The sequence below is a fragment of the Mustelus asterias genome, chromosome 5, assembly GCF_964213995.1.
Source record: "Mustelus asterias chromosome 5, sMusAst1.hap1.1, whole genome shotgun sequence".
In the NCBI taxonomy this organism is placed as follows: Eukaryota; Metazoa; Chordata; class Chondrichthyes; order Carcharhiniformes; family Triakidae; genus Mustelus; species Mustelus asterias.
In genome coordinates this window covers 76999407-77012187 of record NC_135805.1, presented here as the reverse complement: position 1 = coordinate 77012187, position 12781 = coordinate 76999407, and the positions used below count along the sequence as shown (strand labels likewise).

The window sequence follows — 12781 nt, the reverse complement described above, 5'->3', positions numbered from 1 at the left end:
ACCTATCCTGAAGGCTTGACTATAAGTTGTTTGGTCAAAAAGACTTGTATCTCTAGAGTTTACTTGGTCCTCACATAGCACTCCTCCCAAACAAATTATGAAACTGTGCCTGACCTGATTAGTTCAATCTACATATTCATCCATCCATTCAGATGGTTATCAAATGATTTCTCCAGTAGGAGAATAGGCTGTTATCCTCCAAACCATCTAGTTGAGCTTTGCGTCCCACTAATTAAAAGCAGAACCCCTCAGGTACAGAGAACAGGGTGACTGTGCTAAAAATCGTACAAGTTTAAAAATCACATAAGCTGCTAAAGTTCAACAGGAAAACTCCTGATGAGAAAACATTTGCCTTAGCTACAAATAACAGTCAAGGACCATGGCTGTATTAATTATAAGGGAGGCTTTCTTCACACAATGTGCGTACAAGCTGCAGCTCATGCAATCAATCACTGGTCAAACATATTTTTAAATCATATTTATGTCTGGAAGTTAGTAGATAAATAGAAAGAAATATGTGCTTGGTGACAGTATAATTAAGTAGATGTGCTCAAATTATAATTGGACAACTATACCCCATATATTATACATTATGTAATCCCTATTAATAGTTGTGAATGGACATAGATAATTTTTAAAAAATGTACAGCTTTGATTAGTAGATTTTAATTGCTTGAAGTTGCGTCCCTTGCTATAGCTCAAATAAAGCTATTGAACTGGAATTGTTGTCTGGTCAGTTTGAGGAGTGAGGCACATTACAGTTGAATAGATGTCAAACTCCCGCAACACAGGGCAAGAGGGTTATGATGCATTAGTTAAAAAAGTTCAGAGTGGTTGGATTTTGCTCTGAATTAACACCAATTTGAAGGCATAAAACACGACAAGAGGCTATTAGCGGCTACTACCACTACTTAAGGTGGCTACATTTAAAGTATCATTCAAAAAGAAATCAGCAGACCTTAAACCTGATGCATTACGCGGAAATTCAATTGACAGGACATACATAATCCTTCTGACACATTTTCTCCAAATACCACAAAAAACAACACCATCACATTACAAGTGGTGGCAGGTGCTACAGAAAACTCTCCGAGGTGGATATCACATTGAAACCATTCCATATGCAGCTACAGCTACTGAAGTTTGGCTTTATCTTGCCTCTTCTATTTGATCATCCTAGTCAATCAGGAAGTTTACTATTAATTTTAAGCCATTCAATTCAAATTGCTATTTTGTATAGGATTTCCCAGTGGGAACTTTGCTATGAAGGGAATGAGGACGTGAAAGCAGCTAGATTGGAAGTTCTTGCTGTGAGCTACTCCAGATGGACATATATGAACAAATAAACATATGAAAATGATGTGCAGGAAAAGCCTGTCCCACACACAAGATACCAAGCACATCATGGCTCTACCCTTTCAACCAATCTTCTCTTCCCTTCCAGTCATGTATGCTGGGAGAGGCAAAAACTAGAAAAATTCCCGGGCTAAGGGAAAGGCAAACTCTTAAGGTTGATATTTGTTGAATATTTCCATTTGTCTAAATAGAATCATGCTATTTAAAGTCATTAATAGTGAAGTAGGACATATGCCATAATTTTATCAAAAAGAAAAACTTAAATATCAATGAAAACATTACTGAAATGAGAAAATTGGGAGATGGAAATGAATGGTAGAATTAAAGGATAAGCAAACATAAATCTGCAGAACATGAAAAATATAAAAAAGGTAACAGCAACTGTTTGAAGGCCAAATGTATTCAATCCCATGATGTATTATCCTCAAGGCAATTCTGCATATACCAAAGGCTTCAAATACCAGCATATTCGGTATTCATCTGAGAATCAGAATTCAATCAACTAAGATAACAATAAAAAGAACTGAAATGTCACATTCAACTGCAAAACAATGTTGAAATAAAATCTCAGACCCTTGAGAGGTGATGTTCGACAAACTGGAGGTTATTTCTACTGCATCTATCTCCACTCGCTTGCTCTTCAGTACACCAGGAGCAGAGACCGGTACCTCGCCACTCACACGATCCTGCAGCACATTTTCTCTGTTCAGGTTGATCTGAGAGTATGGACAACCTAATGCACTGCAGAAGAAAGAACATTTCTTACAGCTGGTTGAATGAACAGCAACTCCCTTTCCTCTGTCAACATCTTTCAAAGTTGCTTTCAAAAAAAAATCTATCTCCAAATTATGTTCTGCATGCAACTTAACCTCCATGAAGATCCATTTCAATGGAATTGGTGGCACAATGAGTTAGAACATTGTCTTTTACCTTTGTGACTTGGTTTTAAATTAAGTCTAAGTTGGCAGGACAAATAATTTTTATCATATAAAAGGTACAACATGAAATCAGTCTGGATATATTAAACCTAGGTCAAAATTTTACCTTGCTTAATTGAGTGGGCACGTGCCTGACCTGGAAACATGTGAAATCACTGAAAAGATGTTGCATGTGTCCTGACGTCATTCTGCATTTGCACAATATTTCAGTCGGCAGGTGTGTACAAGAGTCAGAATCTCGCCCACTGATAATTAAGGAAACAATTTAGCCCATTAAGGGCCCAACTGAATGCAATTTTACATGGCCCTTCTGCTTTTACAGTTGACAGGTGGGCCTACTGGCCAAGTGGCGTTTACATTTTAGCTGCAATCTTGATCCAGAATGGGATGGTCTGTCCGGGCTGAAATAAAATTAAACAAGGTGCTTGGGGACTGAGGTTTGTGTTTCAATATGTGCCTAGACACTCTTAGCACAGCATTTCCATTGCAATTTTGTTTTAAATAGGTCTGCAGCTCCCTGAGACATCTAGAACATAGAACATTACAGTGCAGTACAGGCCCTTCAGTCCTCGATGCTGCGCTGACCTGTGAAACCAATCTAAAGCCTATCTAACCTACACTATTCTCTGCTGTGGCAGTCCCCGAGGGAGCTCACTGGAAGCATCAGCTCACACTCTCCATTTTCTTAGCACCCGCCCTCTTCCCACCTTCCCTTGCAGCTCTGAGCCTTTCCTAGTGTGCGTTTCAGGCTGGCAGCCCGTCAATTGGCCAGCCAGTATCAAATCACGCTCAGTAGCCGAACACGCCCAGAAGCGCATTTTACGCCAGCTTCCAGGCCTGCTAAGCGCTGGCACCCCGATGAAAAATTCACCTCCAAATCTTAATGGGCTAGCTGTAATTTTAGCTGAATTTCCTATTTACTAATCACCATTTTTGCTGAAAAAAAGCATCGCCTTAGGTTTTGATATTTTCATGAGGAACTTCTCTGCATCAGCTTTCTTACAACTTTGAAGATGTTATCTCATTGCGTTTTCAACAAAAAAAAATTGAAAATACCAAAGCCTGTTGCCAATATTACAGAGACACTTTAATCATACCACTGATCTGTTTTGAAACCAATTCCCACCCCACCCCCAAACTTAAAACCCAAATGAACACTGCAGCAGTCCAAGAGGACAGGTCATCACAATCTTTGCAAAAGAAACATTGAATAATAAATATTGGGCCTTGCTGGCAACATCTATATCCAAAAAATAAATTTAAAACCAAAGATCGAAAACATGCACCAGGCCAACTTGGGCATTCCAAGTAGGCAAGCGAGATTACACAATTGCTTAAACTTTATAATTTCACAATATTTCTTCGGCTTTCCCAGGCATTGCACGCTGCACTGAGAGAAATAACAAAGCACTAGGGATCAGGACAAAGTAGAAAAACAGCTGGATTAAAGAATCAATTCCAAAATTATTTTAAATTATTTTGTGAAATATAAATATCATCCTCAGGAATGGACAAATTAGCTCCAGATTTGAAAAATATATGGGTCTTGGGAGTTAATGCCCTCAAAGTTGTGTCTAGGTGAGTTATGTTCAGTTTAATGTTATATCTGACTAATTTGAGAGATCAGTTAATTGCCTGCTGAAGGCACTCCCCATAGAGTCAATATAATCAGGAGGATGTAATTTAGATATGAACTTTTCAAGTTCATTTTTAATCAAAGCCTCTCACCCAGCAGAATTACAGGATCTGGAGTGCCATCTGTTTTCTTTCTGTACCACAGCTTTTTAGAACTGATTTTTAGAAATGTTTAAGTTCAATTTCTGTGAACAGCTTAAACTAGGCGGCCAATCTGCAACCACCAGTTTTCTGCTCACGTCCCAATGGAAATCAGAGCCCCCAGAGAGTGTACGCTTCACTCTCACTCACCTAAAGAGGATGTCACGTGCATAGTCATTTCAAACTCTACTGTAATAGATACCAACACCCAGATGTTAATATACCAATAATATACAGATGTTTGAATGACTGGAAAGGAAACCCATCAATGACAGCTGACTTAATTATTTTTCCTCAACTAATTGCTTTTTAAAAATTCATTTTACAGGTCGTGTGCGTCACTGGCCTAGCCATCCATCCCTTAGTTGCCCTTCAGAAGGTTGTGTTGAGCTGCCTGCTTGAACTGCTGCAGACCAAGGTGTAGGTACACATATAGTGGTGTTAGAAAGGGTGTACCTACACCTCAGGATGACAGTGAATGAGCGGCGATATATTTCCAAGTCAGGATGTGATTCGAGGGGAACCTTCAGGTGGAGATGTTCCCTGCATCTACTGCCCTTGTCCTTCTAGATAGTAGTGGTCATGGGTTTGGAATCTAAGGAAACTTGGTGAGTTCTTGCAGATGGTACATACTGCTACCATGGGGATGGAGCAAATGAACATTTGTGAAGGTGTAGCACAAGTGGACTGGTTTGTCCTAGATGGTGTGGAGTTTCTTTAGTGTTGTTGGAACTGCAGTCAACCAAGTGGAGAGTATTTCATCATACTCCTGACTTGTGCCTTGTAGATGGTGGACAGTCTTTTGGGGGGGTGGGGGGGGGCACTTGCCCCTCGTCAGCCCCAGCCTGAATAGGTTTAGATCTTGCTGCATTTGCACATGAATTGCTTCAGTATGAGGAGTCATGAATGGTGCTGAACATTGTGCAATCATCAGCAAACATCCCCGCTTCTGACCTTATGATGGAAGAGGGGGTCACTGATGAAGCAGATGAAAATGGTTAGGCCTAGGACACTCCTAGTGATGTCCTGGAGCTGAGATGATTGACCTCCAACCATCACAACCATATTTCTTTATGCTAGGTATGACTCCAACTAGTGGAGAGTTTCCCATTGACTCCCATTTTGCCAAGGCTTTTTTATGCCATACTCGGTCAAATGCTGCCTTGATGTCAAGGGCAGTCACTCTCACCTCACCTCTGTATTCAGCTGTTTGTCTATGCTTGAATCAAGGTTGTAATGAGGTCAAGAGTAGAGTGACCGTGGCGGGATCCAAACCGAGCATCCATGAGCAGGTTATTGCAGAGCAAGTGCTGGGTAAATTTCTTTGTTACTGTGTAATCCAAGGGTTATTTGGCACATACACAGTTAGCACAGCAACTGTAGGTGAAATCTGAACTCTCGACATACATTTATTGGCTAAGCTATTTTACTCTCCTACATGTAAACATTCTGGTGTTCTGGACCTCTCTGTTCAATATTACAACCCTGTTACCCTTGACAAATGCTTTTAATTGCAGATTTTCAGCAACGTTGGCTCCAGTATTTGGTGGTTTGTACATACATAGAATCATACAACTTCCTTTCCTATTCTTTAAGCTGATCGACATGGGTTCTGTCTTAACACAACCATCTAGTTCATTCTTACTAGCACTGTGATAGAATTCTTCACCAACCATCCAATCCAACCCCACGTTTTCCCTCTTCCGATCTCCCTAAATCGTCTGATCATTCATCACTTTGTTGTTTTATCATTTAATATTTTGTCAGAACTGTAAATTCACTTTTAACATTTCTTTTTGTGAATACAACTGCTGTTTATTTCTAGTATTTTTCGCTTAACTTCATTGTTCTAGTTTTTTTCTTTTTGTATGCAAGTATCTGATTTATTAAAAAGCTGGAGGACAGGAGGATTGAGGTGGCGCCTGATCAAATCAGACATGCGAAGTAGCTATACTGAATTCCAGCAGGTAAGCGGAAAGATACTTAACTCCTGGATCCAGCAATCCTAACCTTCCTTTAGCTGATGGGTTTTCCCCTACACCTGGAAAACTTGAGGGCTAAATTTAAAATGGTGGTTAGATATGAGGCACACAGCCTCAGCATAATATTAAAATTGCCTACCTCTGTTTTGCAAGCAGGTTGGCTGCCTGTCTCCTGTCCCAACAATGTTAAAAACAGGATTGGGCAGATTGAGATTGGAATACAGGTCATCATCATTTTAACATTCCACCTGCCTTTACTCGCCAGTTAAATTATTCCCTTATTTCTTTCCAAGCATGCGTAGACAGGGTAGAAATAGTATGCAGCTGCTCCTCTCCCCACAAACATCAGGTTGCAATTAATTTTCTAGCCTGTTGGGGCTGGCAGGCATTTTTCAGCATGCCCAAGTGGCAGAGGAATCCACCAGTACAACTCGAGACCTCCCTGACCCCATGATCTTTGGCACAGGTGCAGTGGGCTTGTTGTATTATTAAATTATTCATGAAGAATTAGGAACTAATAGTTGTGTGAATATTTATCCTGGGATGTCACATTTCACTGCTGCACTACAATCCCGTGCAGGGTAATAATATATCAGCCATACAGAGAGCTAAATGAACTACATCGGAAATTCTAGCATTTGAGTCGCAAGTTTGATTATTTTGAGTTTTGGAAATCAGAAGACATAACAGGGACGAATGGCTTCCTTCTGCACGCTTGTATGTCAGTGGCGAAAGTTCTGATGGGCAGATCCTGATACTTGCATGATCAGTACACTGCCCATCTCTCCTCTTTACCCTCCTCTGCCAATAGATTGTTTCCCCAGTTTATTAACTACGAAATAAGTGAGGAATGTTGATTATTTGACAGGCAATACTGAAAGTTCAGTCCTCCTGTAACATTTCTCTATGGAAACAGAATTCTCACCGAATCAAATCTGTCCAACAATCAAAGCTTAAACAAGGAGCAGAAACAAGGCAGTGCTTCAAGATCATACACATATATACACTTATGACTATGCGGCCAAATTCTCCTCCAATGTGATTTTCAAGTTTGCTGCCGACGCCACCGTAGTGAGTCGGATCTCAAACAGTGACGAGACAGAGTACAGGAATGAGATAGAGAATCTGAAGAACTGGTGTGGCAACAATAATCTCTTCCTCAATGTCAACAAAATGAAGGAGATTGTCATCGACTTCAGGAAGCGTAAAGGCGAACATGCCCCTGTCTACATCAATGGGGACGAAGTAGAAAGGGTCGAGAGCTTCAAGTTTTTAAGTGTCCAGATCACCAACAACCTGTCCTGGTCCCCCCATGCCAACACTATAGTTAAGAAAGCCCACCAAGGCCTCTACTTTCTCAAGACTAAGGAAATTTGGCATGTCAGCTACGACTCTCACCAACATTTACAGATGCACCATAGAAAGCATTCTTTCTGGTTGTATCACAGCTTGGTATGGCTCCTGCTCTGCCCAAGACCGCAAGTACAAAAGGTTGTGAATGAAGCCCAATCCATCACGCAAACCAGCCTCCCATCCATGGACTCTGTCTACACTTCCTGCTGCCTCGGCAAAGCAGCCAGCATAATTAAGGACCCCACGCACCCCGGACATTCTCTCTTCCACCTTCTTCCTCCGGGAAAAAGATACAAAAGTCTGAGGTCATGTACCAACCGACTCAAGGACCGCTTCTTCCCTGCTGCTGTCAGACTTTTGAACGGATTTACCTTGCATTAAGTTGATCTTTCTCGACATTCTAGCTATGACTGTAACACTTCATTCTGCACTCCCTCATTTCCTTCTCTATGAACCCTATGTTTTGTCTGTTTAGCGCGCAAGAAACAATACTTTTCATTGTATATTAATACATGTGACAATAATAAATCAAATCAAAATATAATAAACAGGATGTATTTTGCAATTGTTAGATTTGGGATGAAAATGCTTGTGGTGCCAAGTAGTATAATCAGTTATTTACAGTTTAATATTAACTTTCCAATATCTTCCTTTCTAAAGCTGTCAAAAAAGGTAAGGGTAGAAACTTCAAAGGCTTTTGTTAAAAAATGGATTCAGTGCTGCCTGCAGTTTTTGTTGCACTTTTAAGATGAGAAATCTTTTGTCCTTACTTAGCCTGTTGTTCATTACCACATTAAATGACAGAACATGACTGAGTAATTGCTGTTTTTTTTATTTTTATAGTGAAGCTAAAAAGTTCGTCTAGTTGTACCTCAATACAACTTGTTTTTTTTGCTGCAAAAATTAATCCCCCAAGTTCTTTTGTGTTGCTTCAATGGTTTCAGGAACCTGCACAGACTTGTACAAATAAGTGAACGATGTGTCTTAGTAAGCGCGGACAATTTTACTTCATTAAACAATATTCGGTGTCTGGTTTGATTAATTCATTAAGTATTTCCAAAATGCAAAAAGATCTAAATTGCTCATTTGAATTTTGTTATCTCTTTAACATGTATTAATTTCTTGTAAATGTACAAGGTTAACAAATCAGGCATTCTATTCCACATTACATGTTCCCTTTCAATCACTAAGAATATATTTACTGAATATAAATAGCAATTTTATAATACTTCAGAGACTACCAGAATTCAATCTAATCTTCTTTGTCCCTATGGGCAAAAACCGAAGCACATGTAACATCATTGAGAAAGACATGTACTTTTCAAATAAAAGCCTCAGATTTCCATTTAGAAAGGCTATTATTGTCAATAAACATAAATGGAATTTTAAAAAATGAACATTATCAGGGTTGTAAACATTAAGAACATTAGAAACACCATTCACTGAGTTGCACAATGTTAGCACATTGGCAAGAAATGAGAGACTGCAGCAGGGGGAGACAGAGATCACAAACTGGGAATCTCAAAAGCAGGCCAGGTAAACACGTTGGGAGCTATTTTCTCTAAGTGTAAGTGGAAAGCTGATGTAAACTTTTACATCTACTTGGAGGCCTGAGGCCTGCAGCCACAAATGTTTGCAATTTTGTACTTTATTTCTGCTTTGCTCTTTATTTTAAACCTATAATGAATATTTGAAGTTATCTTGCAATAAATCTTACTTGGTAGATATTGATCTTAACCCAAGTTATGATTGTGCTTTAATTAATCAATAATAATTAGTAGCGACATGTTTTCCCAGACCTTGTTTTTTTTTTCCATACTGGCCATGCACAGCTAGTATTTGGACTACGGGCCCGATTTTACCATCGCGTTGCACCCATCGTCAAGCGTGAAAACTTGGTAAAGTCGGGTGTGAGGTGAATAGCGCGATCTGCGCAGATTCCCAATTTACCAAGGCCAGAAAAATGGCCGCGATCAAAACTGCGCCCGAAACGGGTGCGACGTCAATTTAAATGCATTTGCATGCATTTAAATTGACTTAGTGAACTGGACGCCCAAACTTACCGGCATTTCCCCCTTTACCATCGCGTTTGGCCATCCAGATTCGGCGCGAAACAGACCTGCTCGGCGAAAGTCTGTTTCGGGCACTCCAACTTCTGAAGAGGTAAGTTCAGAGCTTCGAACGGCTCTCTAACTCAGATCGGTGGTGGGGGTGGGGGGGGGGGGGGGGGGGGGGGGCGGGGAGAGAGAGGACGAGGAGGAGGGAGGCCAGATCATTCTCTGGTTGGGGGGGTGGGTAGGAGGAGGTGGGTCGGGTAGGAGGAGGTGGGTCACTCCCGATCAATCTCTGGTAGGAAGGCCAGATGCTGTTCTGGTTGGTGCGGGGGTGGGAGTAGGGGAGGTTCCACTGCCACTCCACGGTCGATCAATGGGGGGGGAAAGGGGGTCAGAATCGGTCTGGGTAGTGGGGGGCGGGGGGGGGGGGTAGGTGGATAAGGAGGACAGTTATGTTGTGGAGGTGGGGTGATATCTGTGGGGGCCATCGCTCCTGCTTTTTGCTCCTGGGTTGCTTTATCCGCTTTTTGTGGGGGCCATCGCTCCCGGGCCACTTTATCCACTCTTTGCAGCCTGGGAGCGATGTGACAGGGGAGCATCTTTCAATTTTTTTTTCACTGCGCATGTGCAGTTGAAGGCTCCGATCGGAGCAGCAGCGTTTCAGATGCAATAAGCCCCGCCCACAATGTAATTCAGACCCGCAATTTTCTTTTCAGGCTAAGTGCGTATGGGGGCGCCTGAGAACAGGTTTCCGAGTCAGATCTGAATTGCGCCCAGATTCAGCACTTCGAATCAAAATGGTAAAATCGCCCCCTACATCTTTGTTTTCCATTTTCCAAACTAGAATATTGAATGCGCGTGCACGCACACAAACACACACACACCTTTTGATAAAGTTACCTTTCTTGCTTTTTAAAAAATATACAATTATAATCGTCATATCATTATAATTGTAATTCAATATTTAAATAAAATTGTTTTCACACTATTTGTCAGAGTCATTTTTTTTGGTTACGTTTGAGTCCAGAACCTCAGTAAGACTCCGAAAGGGACTCTCATGACTCCTTACATGCCCAAGAAGGCAGACATATCCTCGGCTTAACATCTCAACTGAAAGATAGTAACTGTAGCAATGCTCCCTCAGTACTGCACTGGTGTATTGGCCTAAATTTTGTGATATGTCTCTGGCATATCATACAAAGAAGAACATTTCAAAGCATATCCAGAATTTATAAAATACAACAGATTCATCTTTTTTCTTAAAAAGTACTTTGGTGTTTTACCTATGATGACCTGAATGTTTCACTCCTTTTATGTGTCCGATTCCTTTACATCCTGGAGTAGGACATCCTCCTTGTTCAGAAGCTTCCACCAGGTCTAGTGGACCTATTTGCATCAAAAAAATCCAACCTTTAAATCTGCAATGTAGCAATCAACATTTTACATAGTGCAGTACATCCTGCTATTTCAAGTTTAGACTCTGACTAAATTAGTAACGAGAAGTGTATTAGCCATGTATTAGCTATGCCTTTTCTTCTTCTTTAAATGCAAGCTCCACATGGAAAAGAAAATCAAGAACCATGCTCCTGAGAAAACAGGTTATTTTACATCTTAGTTTCCTCCTATGCTACACACATACATCAATACAATTGTTAAATTAAAATCAGGAACTCTACTGATCTTTCCCTCTGGAAATCAGAGGCATTGGCACTTGTAACTCATTTAGTGTCTACAAGGCAGGGAACTAGACCTGAGATCTTCCTGTTCTATATGAACCAATTGCTCATTTGATTCCCGTTTGGGAATTTAGACGGTAGTATGTTAAAGATCAGGATATTGTCCTTTTAAGAATCTGGTACAGTTTTTCATCCATCCCCATGGTGTACATTTCAGATTTTGTAAGTATTTCTTTAAAATGGTGACAGCAAGAGAAAGACTGATTTGATTTGATGCACCATGCAAAAAAAGTGTGTCCCATGAATGAGCTAGGTAAAGTAGAAGATCAAGGGACAGAAAGAATAAAATATTGTCCCTCAGTCCTTCTGAAAAGGAGTTGAATCTTGGGTGACCGAAGTTCTTCTTATTCTGATTATGAACCACCATTGTCAGGTGTACATACAAACATATGAATTAGGAGTAATAGTAGGCCATTCTGCCTTCCTGCCAACTCCGGTATTCAATAAGATCGTGGAAGATCTGATTGTGACCTCAACTCCACTTTCCCTCATGTCCTCTATACCCTTAGACTCTTGATTGACAAGGAAGTCCATCTAACTCAGCCTTAAAAATATTTAATGACCCTGCATTCACTGCTCTCTGGGAAGAGAGTTTCAAAGGTTCTCAAACCTCTCGGAAGGAATACATTTTACCCATCTGTCTTAAATGGGAGACCCAACCCTTTTGTTTTAAAACCGGAGTCCCTTTATTTTTAAAACCATGTCCCCTAGTTCTAGACTCTCCCATTAGGGAAAACATCCTGTCAACATCCGCCCTATCAAATCCCCTCAGGATCTTGTACGTTTCAACAAGATCACCTCTCATTCTCCTAAACTCCAATGGCTATAGGGCTAACCTTTTCCCATAGGATCACTCCCACTGTCTTCATCCTAGGAATCAGTCCAGTGAGCATTTTCTGCACTTTTTCTAATGCAGTTATGTCCTTTCTTAAACAAGGACACCAAAACTGTACACAGTATTCTAGATGTAGGCTCAGCAATGCCCTGTACAAATGTAGCAAAACATCCCATTTTTAAAAATTCCATAGGCTTTGCAATTAAAGATCAACATTCCATTTGCCTTCCTAATCACTTGCTGTATACGTAAACTAATTGTTGTGACTCATGTAGCAAGACGCCCTTGTGCCGTATAGTTCTGCCATCTCTTTGCACTTAAATAATATGCTAATTTTCTGATCTTCCTGCCAAAGAAGGTAAACTCACATTTTCCCACATTATACTCCATCAGCAAAATATTTGTCCATTCATTTAACCTACATCCTTTTGCAAACCCCTTGTGTCCTCTTCACAATTTACTTTCCGACGTATCTTTGTGTTATCAGCAAATTAAGCATCCAGACATTCAGTCCCATTATCCAAGTCATTAATATAGATCGCAAATAGATGCAGTCGAACTCCACTAGTTACATTTTGCCAACCTGATCATGACCCATTTATGGCTGATCCCTGCTTTCTGTTAGCTAACCAATCCTCAATCCATGCTAATATGTTATCCCCTACATCATGAACTCCTTTTTGTGCAGTTATCTTTGACGCAATACCTTGTCAAGTGCCTTCAGGAAATCCAGGTATACCACATCCACAAG

The 12781-nt window shown here is 40.6% G+C and overlaps 1 protein-coding gene across 3 annotated transcripts in view; it reads right to left on the bottom strand.

Annotated features, from left to right (window-relative positions):
* The window catches only part of l3mbtl3 (L3MBTL histone methyl-lysine binding protein 3), a 127570-nt gene that overhangs the window by 43942 nt on the left and 70847 nt on the right, over nucleotides 1-12781 (bottom strand). For all 3 annotated transcript variants that reach the window (XM_078213718.1, XM_078213720.1, XM_078213719.1), the window contains 2 exons: nucleotides 10743-10845; nucleotides 1930-2097 (listed from right to left, as the gene is read on the bottom strand). In XM_078213718.1, coding sequence (XP_078069844.1) covers nucleotides 1930-2097; nucleotides 10743-10845 — 271 coding nt within the window. The remainder of the gene's footprint in view (nucleotides 1-1929; nucleotides 2098-10742; nucleotides 10846-12781) is intronic.